At 43.9% G+C, this 20308-nt stretch overlaps 2 protein-coding genes across 2 annotated transcripts in view; both read right to left on the minus strand.

Moving 5' to 3' along the window:
* The window catches only part of SCAMP5 (secretory carrier membrane protein 5), a 24195-nt gene extending 13382 nt beyond the window's left edge, over window positions 1–10813 (minus strand). Inside the window, exons 1-2 of the mRNA XM_035131293.2 lie at window positions 10703–10813; window positions 1413–1479 (exon numbers count right to left, since the gene is read on the minus strand). Of these exons, the coding sequence (XP_034987184.1) occupies window positions 1413–1419 (7 nt within the window). The 5' untranslated portion in view covers window positions 1420–1479; window positions 10703–10813. The remainder of the gene's footprint in view (window positions 1–1412; window positions 1480–10702) is intronic.
* Window positions 10595–19653, minus strand: TERB2 (telomere repeat binding bouquet formation protein 2). The gene is made up of 8 exons (XM_035130481.1): window positions 19590–19653; window positions 18589–18670; window positions 17633–17772; window positions 17259–17320; window positions 15667–15740; window positions 14650–14738; window positions 12553–12691; window positions 10595–11000 (listed from the first exon to the last, which is right to left on the minus strand). Exons 1-8 carry the CDS (start codon window positions 19651–19653, stop codon window positions 10595–10597), a joined length of 1056 nt encoding a protein of 351 aa, XP_034986372.1.
* Window positions 19654–20308: the final 655 nt, after the last annotated feature.

Consider the following 20308-nt stretch of genomic DNA (forward strand, 5'->3'; position numbering starts at 1 on the left):
ATTTCCATTGAAACACTTGTTAATATGGATAGGCCTTTCTTGTCCATTTTAACAGTATTTTCAATGGAAACTGCTTCCTGCTCCTGAAGCAAGGTTCAACATAGGGCTATTTGAAAGCCCTTTTGCAAGCAGCCCCTTGCTATAACTCTACATCACTGAGGAATTGGGGGTGGCTTCTGCCATAGACCACACTACATATCAGTGACAGCCAAAGTAGCATCCCCCATACGTTCTTGGCCTCCAGCTCCCATCAGTCCCAGCCAACATGGTCAATGGCCAGGGATGATGGGGAGTCAACAACAATGAGAAGCGACCACATTGGCTACCCCTGGCATATACTCATGGCAATCTCCTTCTCTGAGTGTGGACTCTTGCGCAGTCAGAACAGCACCATCTATACACAAGAGAGAGGCATCAGCAGACTCAGTGGAACCCCAAGGTGTGTGGAAATACAAACACACACAAAAATCTACTGTACAGGGGGGGGAATTGGAGGAAGAGTCCCACAAGCATGCTCTGTGGGAATGGAATGTTGGCTGACTGTTGTGGTGGGGCAGAGGAAGAAGGAAATTGAATATCCTGAAAGAAGGCATGACCAAGAAGCTGGCTGGCTTGAACAGCAACATTCAAGACTGCAAAAAATCTGTGTTTCTTGAAATTAACCAAATAAGAGCACAAAACTTGTTACCAGCGCCCTACCAGACACTGCTAAGTATTTGGGGCAACCAGAACAAATATAGTCAAAGCAAAAGTTGGCTTTTTAATGGCTGCAAGACCATTTCAGATACTGAAAATATCTGAAGGGTCTCTCTATAGAGGCTTAGTATGAAAAGTTATCAGTACTGACAGTTTCAGAGAGGATTATCTCTTAAGTAAGATTATTTGGAGGACAAATCAAAGAAGCCAAATTTTGCACCATTTGGTCAGGCTTCATTGGTTATTTAGCAGAATTGGAAGATCCTAGTGGAATACCAGGATGGTTTGCATTCATATGGGGCCAATAATCTCCACTACTTATTCTTTTCAGAGTCCAGATACCTTTGATGGGTACAAGAAGTTGTGATTGGAGATCTCTGTGAAGCAACAGACAGGCATCTCTAGACTGGTCCCACTTGTTGCTGTCTATCTTTGGCCATTGACAGACCATTGACAGATCAACACTGTGAATTTCTATGAACCTGGGAGCTCTGTCCATCAAATGTTGTCGCTGTGTCAAACATAGGCATCTCAGGAATACTGATCTTGTCATCAAGTCTTGACTCACTTTAGCCTCCCAGTTCAGGCTTGAACATGGGAATATACAAACTACTATCTCAGGATAAAAAGTGTTGATAGAACCAGGCCTTGCTCAGAGCATCAATTCCTCACACTATGAAAGCTTTGTTTACACGGAAATCTTACTGTCATCTTACCTCCCATGATGTCGCCCAGTCTTTATTCCACAGATAGACAGAAGAACTTGTCACACCACCAATAAAGCTGAAAGAAATCAGGGAACAGTTATGTGGATAGCATCATTATATAGTTTTACCACCAGATGACACTGGACTTATTTGTATCTGGTTGAAGCCAGGCACTTCCTGCTTGCTTGAGAGAAACAATGAAGTACTGGGCTAGCTTTATGACTGGTATGTGCTCCCAAGACTTCAATGACAACAGATATGATATTAAAGGAAGAGAATAGGGATAAACATGTCATTGACATGCAAGCCTTTCCACTTCTGATAGACCAGGCCTAATCGTGCAATTTGCTTCCTTTGCTGGCTCAAAATCCAAGGGAACATTTGCAGTGCCTTGGCACCACTCGAAACAAAAGCACCACCACCTCAGTAAATTTAAGATCAATGTAAATCAGGAGTGGGGAACTTTTTTCCAGCGGAGGGCCACGTTACCTTCTGGGCAAGCTTCTTAAGAGGCGCAAGCCAGTGGTGGACAGGCCCAGAGATAAAAGTGGGTAGAGAAATGAATGCAAAGTTTATAGTTCGTACACACACTCCTCTCTAGTCTCCAGACAAACAAGAGGCATTATTCCAAGGACATATTCCAACCATGCAAAAACACTTGGGAGGCAAAGGAGGGCAATTAAGGGGTATGGCATGGAGAGAATTCCCAGGGAACCAGATATAGAAGCCTGGAAGGCCACATTTATTTGCAAACCATGATATAAAGAGTAAGGCCTTCTTAGCTATTTTAAACCCGATGTATTTGCTGCCCTGGGCTCCTTTGGGAGAAACAGGCAGGGGGAATATACATTTAACGGTATAATAATAATTGTGCTCATCTTCCTATTCTATCCCAGTCAATTAGAATCCCTTTCCTAAGTAGATAAATTGGAAATGCACAAGAACTGACTAGCAACTGACAGGCAAAGCTGTAAGAGGCATCCATAGCCAGCGTCCAGCAGAAGCCTGTGTTGCTAAACAAACCGGCTTTAGCCTGAGAAGTTAAAAAAGGTTCTACAATGTAGGACAGGCATACTTAGCCTCTGGCTCTTCCTGAGTAACCTATGAGTGACCTACACTGACCCACACTACTCTCTAATCCACAGATGCAGACCTGGACAGGAAGTGCCAGAATAGATCTACAAGGACAGCCAGCTTGACTGTAGTGGCACTACATTCCCGACTTTGGCTCATGTTTTCTGAAGGAGGTATTAAAAAAAAAATCCAAGCTTCTGCCTTATGACATCCAAATGAAAATACAGCAGAATGCATTATTCCTCATAGGGGATTATATCCCTGTTTTCTTGCATTGATTAGGTATTGGTTTGGTCAATTCCCAAGAACTTAGAGCAGGTGACACTATAGCTGCATACACACCATATACTTAAAGCATGTGGCTTCCTCCAGAGAATACTGAGAACTGTAGTTTACCCGCACAGAGCCACAATGCCTAGCGCTTCCTGAACAAACTACAGTTCCCAGGATTCTTTGTTGGAACTATTGTATGTGCTTTAAATGTATGGTGCATAGACACACCTATGCTAAGCTTAGAGTCTTCTGCACCAGGTTTGCACAAACCAGGACTGCAAACCATGGTTTGAATACTCTTTGCAATCCTATTGTTTCATTTGATTCCACTGATACCTCGTCTTTCTTCCAAGGAGCTCAAGGAGGTTACACAGCACTTTCTCCTTCTATCTGTATTCTCACAACAACCCTGTGAGGTAAGCTAGGCTTAAAGACTGGCCGAAGGTTACCCCAAACAGCTTCATGGCTAATCAGTTGATGGACATGGTGACAGCTCAGCCCCCACCTCCAATTCTGTGTAGGGGCCCTCTGTGTCTTGAGGAAAAAAGGAAGTGCTGTAACCCCTAAAGGTCCCAGATTGCCCTGCTCTGTCTTACTGCCCAATGGCCCAGCTTCCTCCTCTGTAACATGTGCTTTGGGGAGTGCCAGGTCCTCCTCTAAAGAGGATCCGTCCAGTAGGCCACATGACAGTTAACAATAACTTAAGAAGTATATAAATCCAGGGCAGTCTCGAGCAGGTCGCGTGCCCTGGCGCTGAGGGGCGGAGATCGCTCCGGCGCCCCCGCCCTCGCAGGGCGCAGCATGGCTTCCGCGCAGCTTTACCGTGCAGCGCCCTGCCTACCGGCCCGGCGCCCTGGCACCCCGCGCCACCGGGACTCTACGTAGAGCCGGCCCTGCACAAATCAATGGCGTTTTGAAAGGTTCGATCCACTATCTTGATTCAAAACAGCATTCAATAGTATCCAAACATACACCAAAAAACTTGCCCCTTGATCTCAGGAACCATCATTCCAAGTTTGGTGAATACACATCAAGAGGGGCAAACAGCAACTTTCCAAAATATACACCAGAAGAAAGGAAGATACTGGTGGAGGAGAGGGGGATGAGAGAACCAAAATACGCAAATCCTAAATCTATTTACTTATATGGTGCTTATCCCATACTAAATGTTTTCAGAACTGGTTCTCAGATTTGACCTTATATATTACATTGATTAGCATGAAAGATCAACTACAGATCTTTCCGAGAACTAAGTTTTCCATTTCATTTATTTACTTAAATGTTTTAATGTCACACCCTGCTTTGCAATTGACACTTAAAAACTAATGGGAACCATATTAAAGGTAGCACAAAACAATAAGCCAAAACAAAAACATAATTAGCATTAAGTGGCCTTTTTTTAAAAAAAAGCTAGAACAAATAAGGTATTCTCTTGGTGCCCAAATGATGTTAAATTCAGTGCCAGGGAAGCTTTCTTGGGAGGTAAAGGTAAAGGGACCCCTGACCATTAGGTCCAGTCGTGACCGACTCTGGGGTTGCGCGCTCATCTCGCATTATTGGCCGAGGGAGCCGGCGTATAGCTTCCAGGTCATGTGGCCAGCATGACAAAGCCGCTTCTGGCAAGCCAGAGCAGCACATGGAAATGCCATTTACCTTCCCGCTGTAGCGGTTCCTATTTATCTACTTGCATTTTGACGTGCTTTCGAACTGCTAGGTTGGCAGGAGCTGGGACCAAGCAACGGGAGCTCACCCCGTGACAGGGATTCGAACCGCCGACCTTCTGATCAGCAAGCCCTAGGCTCTGTGGTTTAACCACAGCGCCACCTGGGTCCCTTTTCTTGGGAGAGTGTTCCATAAATGCAACAAGGGAGGCTGTCCCAACCTGATACCAGCCCAATGTTTTGGACTAGAACCCAAGTGATGCGGCTTTTCTGAAAAATGTCAAAGTTGCATAGGGGAATTTTCAGTTTGCAGGAAATTATTCTGTGCAGGGGTGGGGAAATGAATCTGACCAGTGGGGCAGATCCACAAGCCAGCTTTAGCAGATGGATTGGGCTGTACTCCTGTCATTCACCTCCAATCATCTTATTAGGTGACAACTTTAGAGGGGCTCACTAACCCACTGATTGGCCCCCTTTGAAAATATGCTAATCAGCTGGTTTGGGTTGAGAGAACGCATTCAGTGAGGCTTGCTATAACCCCCAAGCAGCTGATTAGCAGTTATGGTGTGCCCTTTTAATGTCAGTTTAACGGGATGGTTTGTATCAAAACGCTCCTGCAAATTGATGTTTTTCCTCCACAAACTTGCAGTCGTAAAAATGTTCATGTGCTGAGCAGCACCAAGAGCAACTCCCATCAGCTGTGCTAGAGAGTTCCCAGTAAGAAACTCCCTTGTGCAGCCAATCCCAGCAGGTCTCACAGATCAGTACTGTCAGGAGTGCCACTCACCAAGAAATGGAATACAAGTGTTAAATCAATTCAAAACAAGACATGATCAGGAGGCAAGTTTAAGTTCCCAATTGCTCATTTTTAATTTTTTTAATTTTTAATTTAATTTTGATGTATTTAGTTTTGTTGTTGAGTTGTATTTTAACCAGTTGTTTTATATTTGGTGTTAGTCGCTCTGAGCCTGGCTTTGGTTGGGGAGGGTGGGGTATAAATAAAAAATTATTATTATTTTTTATTATTTGCAGCTAAATATTTACCTGCCCCACACCTGGCATCACATATGTAAGAAGAAGACGAAGAGTTTGGATTTTATATCCCGCTTTATCACTACCCTAAGGAGTCTCAAAGCCGCTAACATTCTCCTTTCCCTTCCTCCCCCATAACAAACACTCTGTGAGGCGAGTGGGGCTGAGAGACTTCAGAGAAGTGTGACTAGCCCAAGGTCACCCAGCAGCTGCATGTGGAGGAGCGGAGACGTGAACCCGGTCCCCCAGATTATGAGTCTACCGCTCCTAACCACTACACCACACTGGCTCTCAAGGTGTGGGCCAGGTGAGTGTGGTTGGGCGGAAATGGCCTGGGGGCCCAACTGTGACCTTTGCTGGGCCTAATTAAGCCAATAGGTTGGAGGTTCCTCACTGCTGCCCAAAGGAATGATCTAATCTAGCATGTTTATTCAAACGACATTTAGTAAACAAAGCTGAACACTTTGAAACTGCCAAGTTTGCCTAATGAGGTGTTTTCACTTAGAATCCATTCACTGTTACTAATAGACTTAGGACATGGGATATTTCCCAAGGAAAAATAAAGCACTGTGAAATTTTCTTCCCCGTATCACTATTAGAACCCATCTCTTGTGATCATTAGCCCTGTTTGCTGCAACGGATGGGCGCAGGAATCCAACAACATATACCCTAGAGGATACCAGGTTGGGAAAGGCTGGAATAAATACCAAGTCTTATGCAAAAGGGCATTTTCAGAATCATAATATGTGAATGATTCAGAGACAGTCATACAGGCTGCATAGGAAAGCTGGCCTATAACAAATCAGTGTCAGGATCCTGTCCCAAAACATGTTGGCAGTGACTCTTACTTGTAAGTGAGGAAGAGATAACTTCTCAGGCTAATAGTGGTAAAGGCTCAGCAGGAAGCAGGGGGTCCAGAAGTCAAGGTTCCAAGATGCACAAGCAAGGCAAGTGGTTCATAACTGAACAGAAACCTACACAGATGTCCCAAGAGTTGACACATCCCTTGTGTCAAGTTATTAAAGAAAAGATGGGGGAAACTCACTCAGGGGACTCTTTTGTCATACGAGACTGCTGAGTGTGCACATGTCTGTTCTGAGTGGGTGCATCTAATCCCACCAAAGAAGGGGGTACCTGGTTCTTGACAACAAAACTGTCTCCTGCCCCTCTGCCTCCAACTCTGAAAATCAGCTCTGACCATAAGAAGCTGCTTTATACTGAGTCAGACCAATTGATCCATCTAGCTCAGTTTTGTCTACACTGGCAGTGGCTCTCCAGGGTTTCAGGTAGGGAATCTTTCCCAGCCTGACTTAGAGATGCTGGGCATTGATTGAACCTGGGACCTCCTGCATGCAAGGCAGGTGGCTACATCCCTTTCCTAAGGAAGTTTCTCATGGAATTTAGCAAAAGTTGGCTTCCCTGCAATTTCCACTCATTCATTTTAGCCCTCCCCTGTATTATGGAAGTGATGGAATTAGAGTTAAGTTTTCTCTCTCCTCTTTCCCCACACCACCTCATAACTTTGTAAATCATGGTCATATTCCACTTAGTATCCTTTCTCTTTAAGCCGGAAAGCCTCAACTTTCCTAACTGGAAACATGTTCTGCCATCTTAATCATTTGGCTTGTGATTTCTGCACCTCTTCAATAGCTACAGCATAGAAACCTCCATATATATTCACCACCACTCAAAAGTGTAAGACAATAATCTGCAAATGCCCACAAATTCTGCTGTTCTCATATTACAGGTGACAGCAGCCTCTGGATTGGGAACATAGGAAGCTGCATTGAACATTCAGTCCATTGATCCACCTAGCTCAGTACTGTGACAGACGGTGGCTCTCCAGGGTTTCAGACATGAGTCTTTCATGGCCCTATCTGGAGATGCCAGGGATTGAACCTCAGGTCATCTAAATGCTCTATGAAGAAGCTATGGTGCTTCACCTGAGATGCCCCCCCCACACACACACACACACCGAGTTCAGTGGTGCCACCAAGGAAGGACTTTGGGGCAGACACACGTCCAGGGCCTGTTCAACAGAATAAGCGAGGGGGGTGCAAATGCAGCAGAACTGGTTTACCATATTTTGAAATAAGTGAAGTACTGTAATACACATTGCCACTTAACAGCCACCCACACCTCATAAGTCCATTAAGTCTAGGGTCTAAAATGCCAGCTGCACCACTGGGAGTAGACCCTATTTTGAGGAATGTGAAGGAACACCAGGTAGCCTTGTGTCAGAGTAATAATAAGAAAAGGCATTTCATTTTCCAGCTGAGAAAGACAGACTCTGCGGCTACCTAATCTCCAAATGCAATACCCCTAGGCTGGGTTTCAAACTGATTGATGCACACTCAACTGCTGTTCATCTCAGGAGGACAAGTATACATGCAAAGGATTGGACTGAAGAGCTTGTGCATATTTTAGGACTTCAGTCCAACCTAAGCAGGTATTTCAGCATTGGTTGGACCCAACACTTTTGACCTTATAAATAATAGAAGCCTCATCTTCATGCAAAACATTATACAGTATGCCATTTGCAGATGAATGGAGCCTGAACATCTACCCTAAGGAGTTTGTGGTTGTTTCTCTCTTTGAGGGCTGCTCTCTGCTTTTTACTCTCTCTCTCTTTCTAATGCAAATAAATGCCCATACTTCTGTAAGATGAAATCTAGTTATAAAATAATACCGTTTTTGTTTTGTTTCTACATATACACAAGCACATTGATTCTCAAGTCAATTTTTGAATCACCAGGAATCAATTGTTTATACTTTTGTGTCAAGGGGTATATATGAATGACTTTCCCAAAGAAAGCATCATCCTACACTAACCTTCCCCAACCTGGTGCCCTCCAAATGTTGCTTGGAAATGGGAGCTATAAGCATATAGACCATGCCTAGAAAGAATGGAGGAGATAAAAGTGTGGGTAAGCCTTGTGTTAGAAGTGCCAATGCTTGATTCAACACAAGGCAGCTACCTAGGTTTGTTGACCTGTACTAACTGCCATGTTCAAGTCCCCTGCTCTGTACTAAATAACACTGTTAGACAGTTATATCATTATTTATATTTATTTATTTCATAAATTTAGTACGCCGCTTGAAACCAAACAAGTCTCAAAGTGGCTTACAAAAAGATAAAAACAAGAAAGTCTAGGGGGGAATATAATACTATAAACAGACAGAAAGTTAAAATACTAAAACAGATGAAAATTCACATAAGCATTTCTAAGCATCTGGATAGGCTTGCCTGAACAACAATATGTTTAGGTTAGCCATACATCCTATACCTCTGTTAGCAAAACTGAAGAATCAGCTTGAAAGAAATTAACCTCGTTACTTGAGCAGCCACATTATAAAGGTGACGAGATTATGTATCAAGTCCCTGGCTTTGGATGCATTTGCAGCCAAGATTCCAAGCGAGAAATGATGCATAAGAGAAAGTCAACACAGGCTGTGTACACACCATACCTTTAAAGCACATCCAAAGCACATACATCACAAAGAATCCTGAGAACTGTAGTTTGTTAAGAGTACTAGGAATTGTAGCACAGTGAGGGATAAACTACAATCCCCAGGATTCCTGAGGACAGGAGATGTGCTTTAAATGTACTTTAAAGGTATGGTGTAGGATGCTGGTTTATACTGAGGGCTCATCCTGACTTCCTTTTGCACTGTGCTTTTCAGGAACAGGTCCATGCTTTAAATTAAAGCTCTGTATCCGACCAGGTTCGTGTGTTTTTTGTCCTAACACTTTCCCCAAGGAACCTCACATTTCACCACTGAATCAGATCAAATGGCAATCCACAGATAATTTGACTGCTGTTTGCAGTGCCAAAATGTGAATTTTCCCAAGGAAAACGCCAGGACAAAAAAATACCACTTGGACACAGAGCTTCAAAGTCTGGACCTGTGCCTAGAAACACGGCACAAAAGGGAGTCTGGGTAAGCCCTGAGTCAACCATTGGTCTACCCAGCTCCATATTGCCTATGAGACTGGCAGAGGTTCTCCAAGGTTTCAGGTAGGGATGTCTCCTTGACCTACCTGGAGATGCCAGGGGCTGAACCTGGGAATTTCTGCATGCAAAGCTGAAGCTCTACCACTGAGCTGTGACCCTGGATAATACAGAATATAGGTAATATTATACAACTTCCTGCTCAATTAAAAAATCCAGAGCTGAAGCATCTCCAACAGATTACTGTTCTGCCTCTGCTTGAATACCTCCAGCCATGGAGAACACACCTGCCCAGGTCATTGCTTTCATTGTTCAACTGCTCTTACCATCAAGAAGTTCCTCCTATTGTTCAACCAAAATCATTAGATCACACACACACACACACTTACTAAGGCCTTCTTACATGTATATAACTCCTCCGCAACTCAAACCTGCCCTTAAACACTCTGACAGTGCCTATTGAAAGTAAATCTTGCTTATTTCAGTGGCGTTAACTGGCAGTCAATTGGTTATAGCATAGTGGAGATGTAACCCACAAAATTTGGAATGTGCAGGGTTAACTGTGGAAGAGGACAACTGCCTTAGGGAAGATGCTGATTGGATGGAGTAAAGCAAAGCCCTTGGTTCTACAATACCATAGCTGAGGTCACTCTGCAAACACATTTTGTCTCTGTTGGAATATCTTTGCACACTCATGCACTCATTGAAGGAGGGGTAGGAAGAGAAGGAACTTAGCGTTTTACATAAATATAACCCATACTGTATAGAGCAGAACAGTTTACACACTAACCACAGACACACATCTACCGGAAGGCCTCAAAATGCAGGAATCCGCGTTCTCCACCAGCACCATGAATGTCAACAGCTTGCGGATGGAACCTACACAGTATTTTGCCTCCAATGATCCCTTTTTCCTTTTTGCACGGCGCTCCTGTTGTGGGAGGGAGCGGGGTCCAGTGCATGCATCTTGCAAAGGTTCGGAGAGAAAAGGGAGCCAAGAAGCAGCTCCCCTGATCGACGCCCCCCCCCCCCTTCTTCTTTTTTGCAAGGGTGAAGTGCGGGGAATGAGGGGAAGAGACGCGCCGGGGAAAGGCTCCATTGCACGTATCCTCTCAAGGAAATCGCACTGAAGGCCACATTGCTCGGCCCCGGGGAAAGATAAGCACAACCCCGTCCCTACGTCCCCGAAGGCGCCACGCTAACATAGCGCGGGGAAGGCAGCAGACTGGGAGGAGGAGGCCTCTTTGCCCGGGCGTCCAACGGGCGAGGCCTCCGCCCTTCTCCATCCCCCGCTTTTAGGACTCACCGCTTCGCTGTCCTGGTCCTCGGGCCCCGCCGAACGTCTCCCCCGGATCCTGACCCGCAGCGCCCACCGGCGCCTCCTGCTGCAGCGGCCGCAGCTCTCGCGAGGCTCCTCGGATCCTTCTTCTCCTCCCCCCGCCCCGCACGCACCCAGGGCTGGGTGGCTCCGGCGGATGAGAGAGGGGCGGGGCGGAGGCGGAGATGCTGCCGCTGTCCCCGGTGCTGAAATGTCTCTGGGTGCGGCGAGCAGCCGGAGAGGAGGGGCCAGGATGCAAGGCGGAGGAGATGCGAGGCTGCTGGTGCTGCCAGTACCAGGAGGAGGACTTCAGGGCCTGCTCAGCTGAATGAGCAAGCCCCCTCCTAACAGAAGGGCTCGCTTAGCGCATTCCGATGTGCACATTTATTTATAAAACCATGCTCTCTCGTAAAATATCAGGGTGGAGTAGAGCAATATAAGGGCATTACAGTATTTTTAGAATACTGTAGAACCAGCAAGACTAAATGCCCAACTTCTGCTTGAGGCTGGTCAGGCCTCTACAACACAAGGGACAACTAACAGTGCTTATCTCTGTTACCAGATTGAGATTTAAGGGTTCAGGGGGTCCTTAAGGGTTCAGGTGGACATAAGGTGTCCCAGGCTTTTTACAGTGACACAAGGGCCTTGAACCTGGCCCAACTGCCTATGGGCATATGTTGCCATCTAAAGAGCACTACTTACTACCAAGACCATTAAGCTCAGAGTCTAAAATTCCCAGTGGGTAGCCTTTGACAAAGGAAGTTTTAGAACTGGGCTTCCCACTCCTATGAATCTGAAGAAAAACATGCATGTGTTCAACTTAACCAAAACTTTGCAGCTCAGAGTGGAAATACAGTTCAAACTCAGGCATACAGTACATAAAGCAAAGAGTTGTCAAACTGTGGTCTCCAGACCACTGGAAGTCCATGTACTGTACTCCATTCAGGCAATCTTCAGAAAGGCTAAACTAAAGCTGAATATCCATTCTTCATCCTGCTTTTGTTTTTTATGACTACAGAAATTTAGTCTGCTTTTGTTTTTTTTACCTGGAGTAGATTTAGCAAACAGGCTAATGACAACCATGTAGACAGTGTGACAAACTTACATCCATCAGCAGCACTGACTCCACAGTAAACCTCGATCTGTAAGCACCACATGTGGCAGTGGGTCTACAGGATCTGAGACAGACCTTTCCCCAGCTCTAGTGAAAGGTGCCAAGGTGCAAACTTTTCACACTCTCTGTGGAAAGTATGTGTTCTACTATCACATTTGGATATGTTGTCAACTGCATTTGGATTTGTTGTCAATTTCTACCTCACAAGCTGTACCAGGAACAAGAACGTAAGGGCCTGCTGGATCAGACCACTGGCCCATCTAGTCAACCAGCCTGTTCTCATAGTGGCCAACCAGATGCAAGTGGGAAGCCTGAAACCTAGGCCTAAGATTGGGCTGCTAAAACTTATCGCCCTGCAATTCAGAATGCTTCTCCTGGTATTATAAATGACCTTTGCAAGCAACCAAAGCAGTTTCATTGAAAAGTAGACACACACATCTGTGCAGAAGTACTAATACTGAAACCATTGCTATTTGGCTTAAGTAAGTTCTAGTAATAGAACAGAAATCAAACAAAATTTTTGGTAGTTCTGAAACTATAAATTATTTACAGAATTTAACTGTTCAAATTCTAAGGAATCGTGCAGGACAAAACTTTCTAATGTAAACTTGGCAATCCTTTCAGGAGAAAATTCAGAGTAAAGCACATCTGGCAAAATTAAGAATGAGGATCACAAGGAAGAATATTCAGAGGCAGGGTGTGTTTGTTAAATGTTACTTATAACTTCCGTTTTAATTTTGATTTTAGATCAGAGAAAATACATGTTTCATTTGGAATCCAGTATGCCAAGTAATCAGAGCAGCCAGGAATGAAATCCTGTATTTCTCCAATGAATTTGTTCATCTCTTTAGCAGAAGGATAACCTGTGAAGTAAAGGTTAAAGGTACACATTTCACAATCTCAATATTGTTTTAAAAAACACAGAAAGAAATGTTGCAAAATACAGAAAGAAATATTGGAAGGCCTTAAGTAGCTCAATTACAAAGCTTTTTTGTTGTTGTTGTTGGCTGTGCATACATGACTTTAAGGGGAACCCTTGTGTTTCCACTAATGGGACACAATTAGCAACTTGAGAGAAGGTGATTTAAACAGCACAGAGGAACAGGGAAAGAGTTTTTAAAAGCCCTCCACTAGCCCAACAATCCAATCCTACACACACCTGCTCTTAAAATAATGAAATTTTCTAAGAGAGACAGAAAATTCAGGGATAACTCTCCAGTGTCATATTTCATTTTGTCCTGATCCCCATATGGGACAGCTGCATATTCCTGGATTGCAGGAGGTTGGACTAGATGATCTTGCTGGGTGCGTTCCAACTCTACAGTTCTATGATCTGATGTCATAACCCAAAGACAGGAATATGAAGAGAGAGAGATCATTAATCTAAATTGTGTGTATTTGCATGAATAAATGTAATATTATTTTGACTGCAGCTTTTTAAAAAACTATTAAAACTGGATGAAAAGAATTGCTTTTGGATTGTAAATCCAATTCAATTTTAATATCTGAAATCAATAACTGAAGCAATGACCACTGGGCATGAGGCGGACCTCCACCCCGCAGGCCACAGCCTGACCTTTGGGGGTGAGGCACACTCCCCCCCCCCCCAGGCAAGCCGCACTGTCTGAACGTCATGCTCTCAATCTCACCTTTGGCTTTCTCAGTAGTCTGTCTGTGACCTTTTTGCCTCCCTTTGGAGAGGCATGGCTCACTTCCCACTTAGTAGGAACATGACGTGGTGGAGCAGGCCTCGCAAAGTATCAGAGGAATATCATGTGTCAGCTCATGATGTAAAAGCACTAAAGGTCAGACTGTTCCTACACGTGTGCATTTGTGCTAATAAAAAGGGCTCTGCTGAGCTTGCCAATCAGCTTGCTTTCGCACAGCTCACTTGCAACAACTCCCTGACTCGTGTCCATCACTACAAATAACAAATTCACTTCAGCCCTGTGAGAAACAGTGGGCAAAATAGATGAAATGAAATGAATTAAATCAGACTAACTAAACCCACACTTCACAGTTTAAAGGTGCACTGAGATCCAGTGTTGTCACTAGAGATGGAGGTTCCCTCTGTGGCATGGAGTGCCTTTTACCAGAAATGTCTGGCTTGCCAGCTATGACCACTTCTGGACAGCAATAATCTGGCTAGAGTGATGGTTGGATTATTGCAATGTGATTTATGTGGGACTGCCCTTGCAGGAGGTTTGGAAGCTTCAGTTACGGTAGTAGAAAATTCACCCACATTATACCAATTCTAAAAAGATTAATTCTTTGCCTTTGCTCCTGGGCCCAATTCAAGATGCTGAACTTTACCTAACTAAATTGAGACCTGAGTTCCTAAAGAAGTAGCTGTCACAAAGGACTCTGGTCTCCTGCCATTTCTCTAAGCCAGGCTGTCACATATCTCCCACCAGTTCTATTCAAATGCACTTAAGGATGCATGCCTGTAGTGTAGTTTGTGGAGGGTGCTAGTAATTGTAGCTCTGTGAGCCATTAAGCACAGTTCTCAGAATTCTTTGGGGAAAAGAATGTCCTTTCAATTTGCTTTAAATGTGTGGTGTGTACTGTGTACAGAGCCTGTGTCTCTAGGAAGACCGCAGTTTTTTAACCAGGGGTTTAAATAGATGTTAAACTTATCTAACTGAGCAAGTTATAGTTTGCCATTCATTGATGAAGATCAGGTTAAAATTTGCTGCTTTTAATCTTTGTTTTGTGTTTTATTGTATTGGCTTTATGCTGTACTTAAAACTGAGGTCATGTGCATAATAGTGATAAATCCCAATACTGTAGTGATAAATCCTAAACTATGCTTTATTCTTACCCATCACCATATTGCTTGCTGGATAATCTTGTAGTGGAATATATGCCATCTTCACTGTTTCTACTGTCCCTGGGATTTGATTGTCTTCACTGTAATGTCAGACAGAAATTTTGCTATTACAGGTATTTACACTTTCAAAAGCATTTTGGTTTTTTTTACAACAACCAATATAACACCAGAGAAGTATTTTAATTCCAGGTTATTATTTTAGTTTTCCATCAGCTTACTACTCAAGGGACAAGAATCTGTGCACTGCCCTGAAGAAAGAGATTTACAAGAGCATAATTTTTAACTTGTGCTGCTTTGTATTATCTAGACCCAGCCTCCAGCTATTGTTCACCAAACATTTATATTAATGAAGCAAACAGGTTCAAACTGTTAAAAGGCATCCTCTCTTCATAAAGATTCTGTCAATTCCCTGGAATTACTATGGTTGGAAGTCATGGGTGCTTCCATATGGGAGCTTACTACTGTGAACAGGTTGTGACTTCATATGGAACATACACTGAAAGCACATACGGTAACTCCCCCAACGAATCCTGGGAACTGTGGTTTGTTAAGAGGGCTTTGAATTATAGCTCTTATGTAAACTGCAGTTCCTATGAGTCTTTTGGGCAGTCACATGCCAATATATATCACTGGTGTACACAACCAGTTATATATTGTAAATGTGTTGCCAGAAATGTGTTGCCATTTTTTAACTTACAGGATTTCCCCCAGAATGGGAAAATCAAGATGAAGTGGGGGAGCATACAAGCTGGCATTTTCATGTTGATTAATTCCAGTGTTGATTAACTCTGGATACAACTCAAAATCTGGGCATTGTTGATAAAATTACTGTTGGTGGAGTGGTAATGATATCGGACATTTACAATAAAAAAATAAGAATTGAGAACTAGCTGTGAGAACTGACTTTAGCTAATCTGCACTATCACTGAACTCATGCCACCACCAGTGTATTTTAGCTACTGGAAAAAACTACAGACATCCAACAATATCATCTGATACAAAATATACCTTTTCTCCAACCCTCTCTTGGCCTTTATCTCTTCTTCCACCCTGTGGCAGTTTACTTCAACAGGTTGACCTGGCTGTGGATATAAAAAATGGCCATAGTTGAAACTGGGCACAGGACTCAATGTAGCAATGCAGTTTTATAAAAGAGATGGGAATTGGCTCCAAAAATATTCATGGTATTATTAATTATTGCTACCAATCCATGGATTATTCAGTGCTGAGCTACATAACACTGGAGTCCAGCTCAGTCTTTCACTCCTGTGTGGGAGAGTCATTGGTACTGAGTTTTTTCCTCCTATGGAGGAATTAGCACATCCTTATTAGGCAATTAAGGGACCCAGGTGGCGCTGTGGTTAAACCACTGAGCCTAGGGCTTGCTGATCAGAAGGTCGGCGGTTCGAATCCCTGTGACGGGGTGAGCTCCCGTTGTTTGGTCCCAGCTCCTGCCAACCTAGCAGTTCGAAAGCATGTCAAAATGCAAGTAGATGAATAGGAACCGCTATAGCGGGAAGGTAAACGGCGTTTCCGTGTGCTGCTCTGGTTTGCCAGAAGCGGCTTTGTCATGCTGGCCACATGATCTGGAAGCTGTACGCCGGCTCCCTTGGCCAATAATGCGAGATAAGCGCGCAACCCCAGAGTCGGTCACGACTGGACCTAATGGTCAGGGGTCCCTTTACCTTTACCTTTATTAGGCAATTAGCATGGAGGTGGATGGGTGGGAACAGAGAAATGGGCAGAAGGAGAGAGAGTATGGCAGAGAGAGTAAAGCAGAGGGAGAGGTAAGCATGCAGAGAGATAAGCTGCAGAGGTTGATCATTTAGAGAGAATGGAGCGCTGCCCCACCAACCTCAGCCAGGCCCCATCTGCCTGCCTTCCGACTTAATATCAAGGCTGCCCTTACAGAAGTCAGCAGGGAGGAGGATGGGGACAAAACTAGCAGTGATTGTCCATCTGGCATTGGTTCTGGCTACACCTCTGGCCTCCCTGCCTTTTGTCCCACCTGCATAGGTCATCAGCATAGGAGCCAACTCCTAAAATATTTGAGGGGGCTGGGCCCACACAAGGTTGATGGGGATTCCCATTCAAATGGTGTGTGCGCACTTCATCATGTGATTGATTATTCAGGGTGGGGCTTACCCAGGCCCCCACAATATTTTATTCAAGTTGGCACCCCTGGTCATCAGCCTCACTGGAGGCAGGCAAAGGGAGGGGCAGATAGAGACAGGCAGAGAAGCACAGAGGGAAAGACAGGCAGCTCTAAAGGAAGGAAGAAAACTACATACCAAGTTCATGCTTTCAGCAAATTTCAGTTATTTCATTTTGGAGTACTATTCCATACTGTACATACAAATGCTGTATGTCATGCTTCCTCAACCTTGGCCCTCCAGATGTTTTTGGCCTACAACTCCCATGACCCCTAGCTAGCAGGACCAATGGTCAGGGATGATGGGCAGTGTTGTCTCAAAACATCTGGAGGGCCAAGTTGTGGAAGCCTGCTGTATGTTAAAATCTAAAATAAAAAAATTACAGACCAAAACAGATAATTAAATTAAAATTAGACTCATGTAATGTACATTTGATATTATTCTTACCTGCAACTTCAGAGGGTTGGAAATCTGCTCCCATATAAAGTTGCCATTTTTCCTCCTAATTTCTGTAGGGATTGCAAAAAGAAAGAGAATCAGGCTTTGGGTGCAGCTTTATCAGATGATGCAATGTAATGGCCATCACTCACTAACAATATTTACTGCTGAAGTACTTCAAGGACACATTTTAGTCAGGCAAAAGCACTTGAGGCAGGTGCTCAGCTGGGTTGGTGAGGGATGTTTTGACCTGTTGAGAGTGCCAAGGGTTGGACAGAGAAAACTGAAGGACTGCTTTTCACCCCCCATGCCCAAGGTTTCCATTCCTGTTTTAAATAACAAGTGTAATATTGAAATGGGGGGAAATACTTGTGCCCACACACCTTGCTGCAAGCAGGCAGGTAGAAGGAGGAAGTGTCCTAATGCTGTTGAGTTTTTTGTTTCAGAGTTGACACATGCCGCAAGATAAGAAGAATGAAAAACAGTGACTCTGTCTTCTAGATAATCTAAGCTCTGGTGTATTCTAGAGGAAGAGGAAGGGGGTTACAGAAATGAATATGAAACATCCAAACAATTGTTTTAATTACAGCTTTCAAGCAAGATGTATCCCTCCAAAGATCAGCCAAGGTAGAGGATTTGGAGGCATCCTTAAATGGAGTTACGGTAATTTGTTTGTTTGTTGCTATATTTTTTTACCACCACAAGGGAGTGCTGCTAGGATATTTTGCCTTGGCAGCAAAATGCCTTAGATCAGGAGTTCCCAAACTGTGGTCCATGAGCTTCATTCAGGTGTTCTGCAGCCCATGTGTGGATTTGTGGTTGGAGACGGCACATCCCGCACATTAAATATTCAAACTGAGTTTTAATTGCATTTGTATTGTTTATTTCCCACATTGTATTTAACAGTGTTCCAATTTGAAGATAATGGAATTCAAATGCTAATACTATAAAATACAATAAAACAATATAGCATCTAGCACAGGCAGCACATGACAATTGCTACAGCAGGCAGAAAAATCATTAAGTGGTCCACTAAGAGCCTCAGCAATTTTCATGTGCTTTGGGGGGGGGGTTAAGTTTGGGAACCACAGCCTTACATCATCTCCATTCTCAGGTATGTAGGCAATATAATCCACAATATATACATATCCTCCGTCCCCCAGCTATTAAATATCTGTGAGATACCTCTTGCATTTCCAATACAGAAGGATATTTTAAAGCTGATTTACATCCCAACACTTCTCCTTCCAGAAATTAGGCAGTAGACGTAGAAGCTTCTAGTGTACAATGCCCAGACTTCAGACCAAGACTGAGCTATAAAGCCAGCTACAAAATATACCTTTTTGTGTCAGGGTGGGAAGCATCACTGCTGAACAGATAATCAGCAGCATCCTGGTTTGTGATCACTCCTCCTTCAGCAACTGCAGAAAAATGCCACAAGGGAATAATCTTTCTTCTTCAAAATATACTTACTCTTTGAAATACGGGTGTTGAAATTTGCAAACATGTATTCCTTGCATTGAACTGTTGTTGTTTACTAATTCTATATTTAAATTTTTTGAAGATGCAAATTAAAAATGAAGCAAATCAGAATCAAGGGGCGAGTTATTAGCATAACAGGCTTAAGGCAGCTCAAAAATGATACATAATGGTATTCTTAACACTTTCTCCTTTATGTTATCTTTACAGGAATTTCTTTACAGGGTGTTTCTTTACAGAGTCCAAGGTGAAGAGATAACTCAAAAGGTTCATAGTTTATATTGAGGGTTGTGGGGCAGATATTAGGCTATTCTTTACACTGGTATAGTCTCTCTTCCCTCCTTGCTGGGAGGGTAGGGAATTCCGTTGCAACAGAAAAAAATAAAGATCTGCCTTGCTTTTTTGGCCTCCTGCCTCCATCCATTCATCTCTGACTGATCGTAGACTTAGTCCCTTGGGGAGTTGGGCAGCAAAAGCCAACCACCCCTATTTTTTCTATACCAATAGATAGATAGATGTTTGCTGTGCTGGAGTTCTCCATCTCTTCAAAGCTAGCTGCTCCCACCAACCCCTCTCAATCCCATTTCCCATAGGAACCAAAATAAAATATTTGAGGGGGCTGCCCCCTCCCCCCAAAAAGTTGATGGGCATGTCATTTCAAATGAAGTGAGTGCTCCGTGACATGGGATAGATTTTGCAAGTCAGGGCTTACTTGCCCCCCCCCAAAAAAAAACCCCAAAATTTTATTCCTCCCTCAATGAAAATACAGAGTTTGACTTTAACCCTCAACCTTCTCCTCAGGCTGAGAGGGATATAAGATCTCCCGCTTTCCTTCCTCAGAGTGTCATGATTTCCCCTCACCCCAAAGGCCACAGAGCTCATGGCTGACGCTTTGAGAAAACCAGGCACTGCAGCCCCTGAACATCCTGCTGTGAGGTAAAGGGTGGCCCTGACAGGCCTCCACTTTCCCGCCTTTTTTTGATACAGTGAAACTGAAATCCTGCAGAGCGAAGGAGGGAGGAATATGTCTCCACCCGCTTTCCACAACTACATTTGACCAATACGTGCACACATTTTCCACAGTGTATTGCACAAAAATGAGAGAACCCACACACAAAAAAAAGTTTTTCCTCACAGGAATTCGTAGTGTTTTGTGTACAGAGGGTGTCCCAGGCAGCCTCCCCCCCTCCCGGCCCACCAATATAGGCTATTTCAATGCTACTGACTTTCCAGCATTCCTGTCAGAATTCAGATCTACCAGTACCAATTAATCGTGAACCAAGGCCAAATCTAGGTTTTGAAGGCCTGTGCGTAAAGTCTCCATTGCTAGGCCCCTACCCCATTGGTGGGCCTTGCTGGGACTGCCCAGTTATGGCGGGTTGCAATAGTGTGAAAGAGGATTTCTGATATATTTCGGCTGCTGGTGCCCGTCTTGGTAGCATAAAGGGCAATAAAAAGGAAAGCCTATTTGAAAACATCTTACAACATGGGGTCGTGGTGAAATTAGGAACTTGATTTCCCATCGACAGTTATTTACAGCTATCACAATAAGGGATGGATGAATCTGCCAGTTTTCCCAG

Source organism: Zootoca vivipara, chromosome 14, assembly GCF_963506605.1.
Source record: "Zootoca vivipara chromosome 14, rZooViv1.1, whole genome shotgun sequence".
NCBI lineage: Eukaryota > Metazoa > Chordata > Lepidosauria > Squamata > Lacertidae > Zootoca > Zootoca vivipara.

Coding starts and splice junctions, on each gene's coding strand:
- TERB2 (XM_035130481.1), bottom strand. CDS start 19,653: ATGTTCAGGGGCTGCAGTGCCTGGTTTTCTCAAAGCGTCAGCCATGAG. Junction 17,773..18,588: donor TCCCACCCTGACACAAAAAG/GTATATTTTGTA, acceptor CTCTTCCTCTAG/AATACACCAGAGCTTAGATT. Junction 14,739..15,666: donor AAGAGAGGGTTGGAGAAAAG/GTATATTTTGTA, acceptor CTGACATTACAG/TGAAGACAATCAAATCCCAG.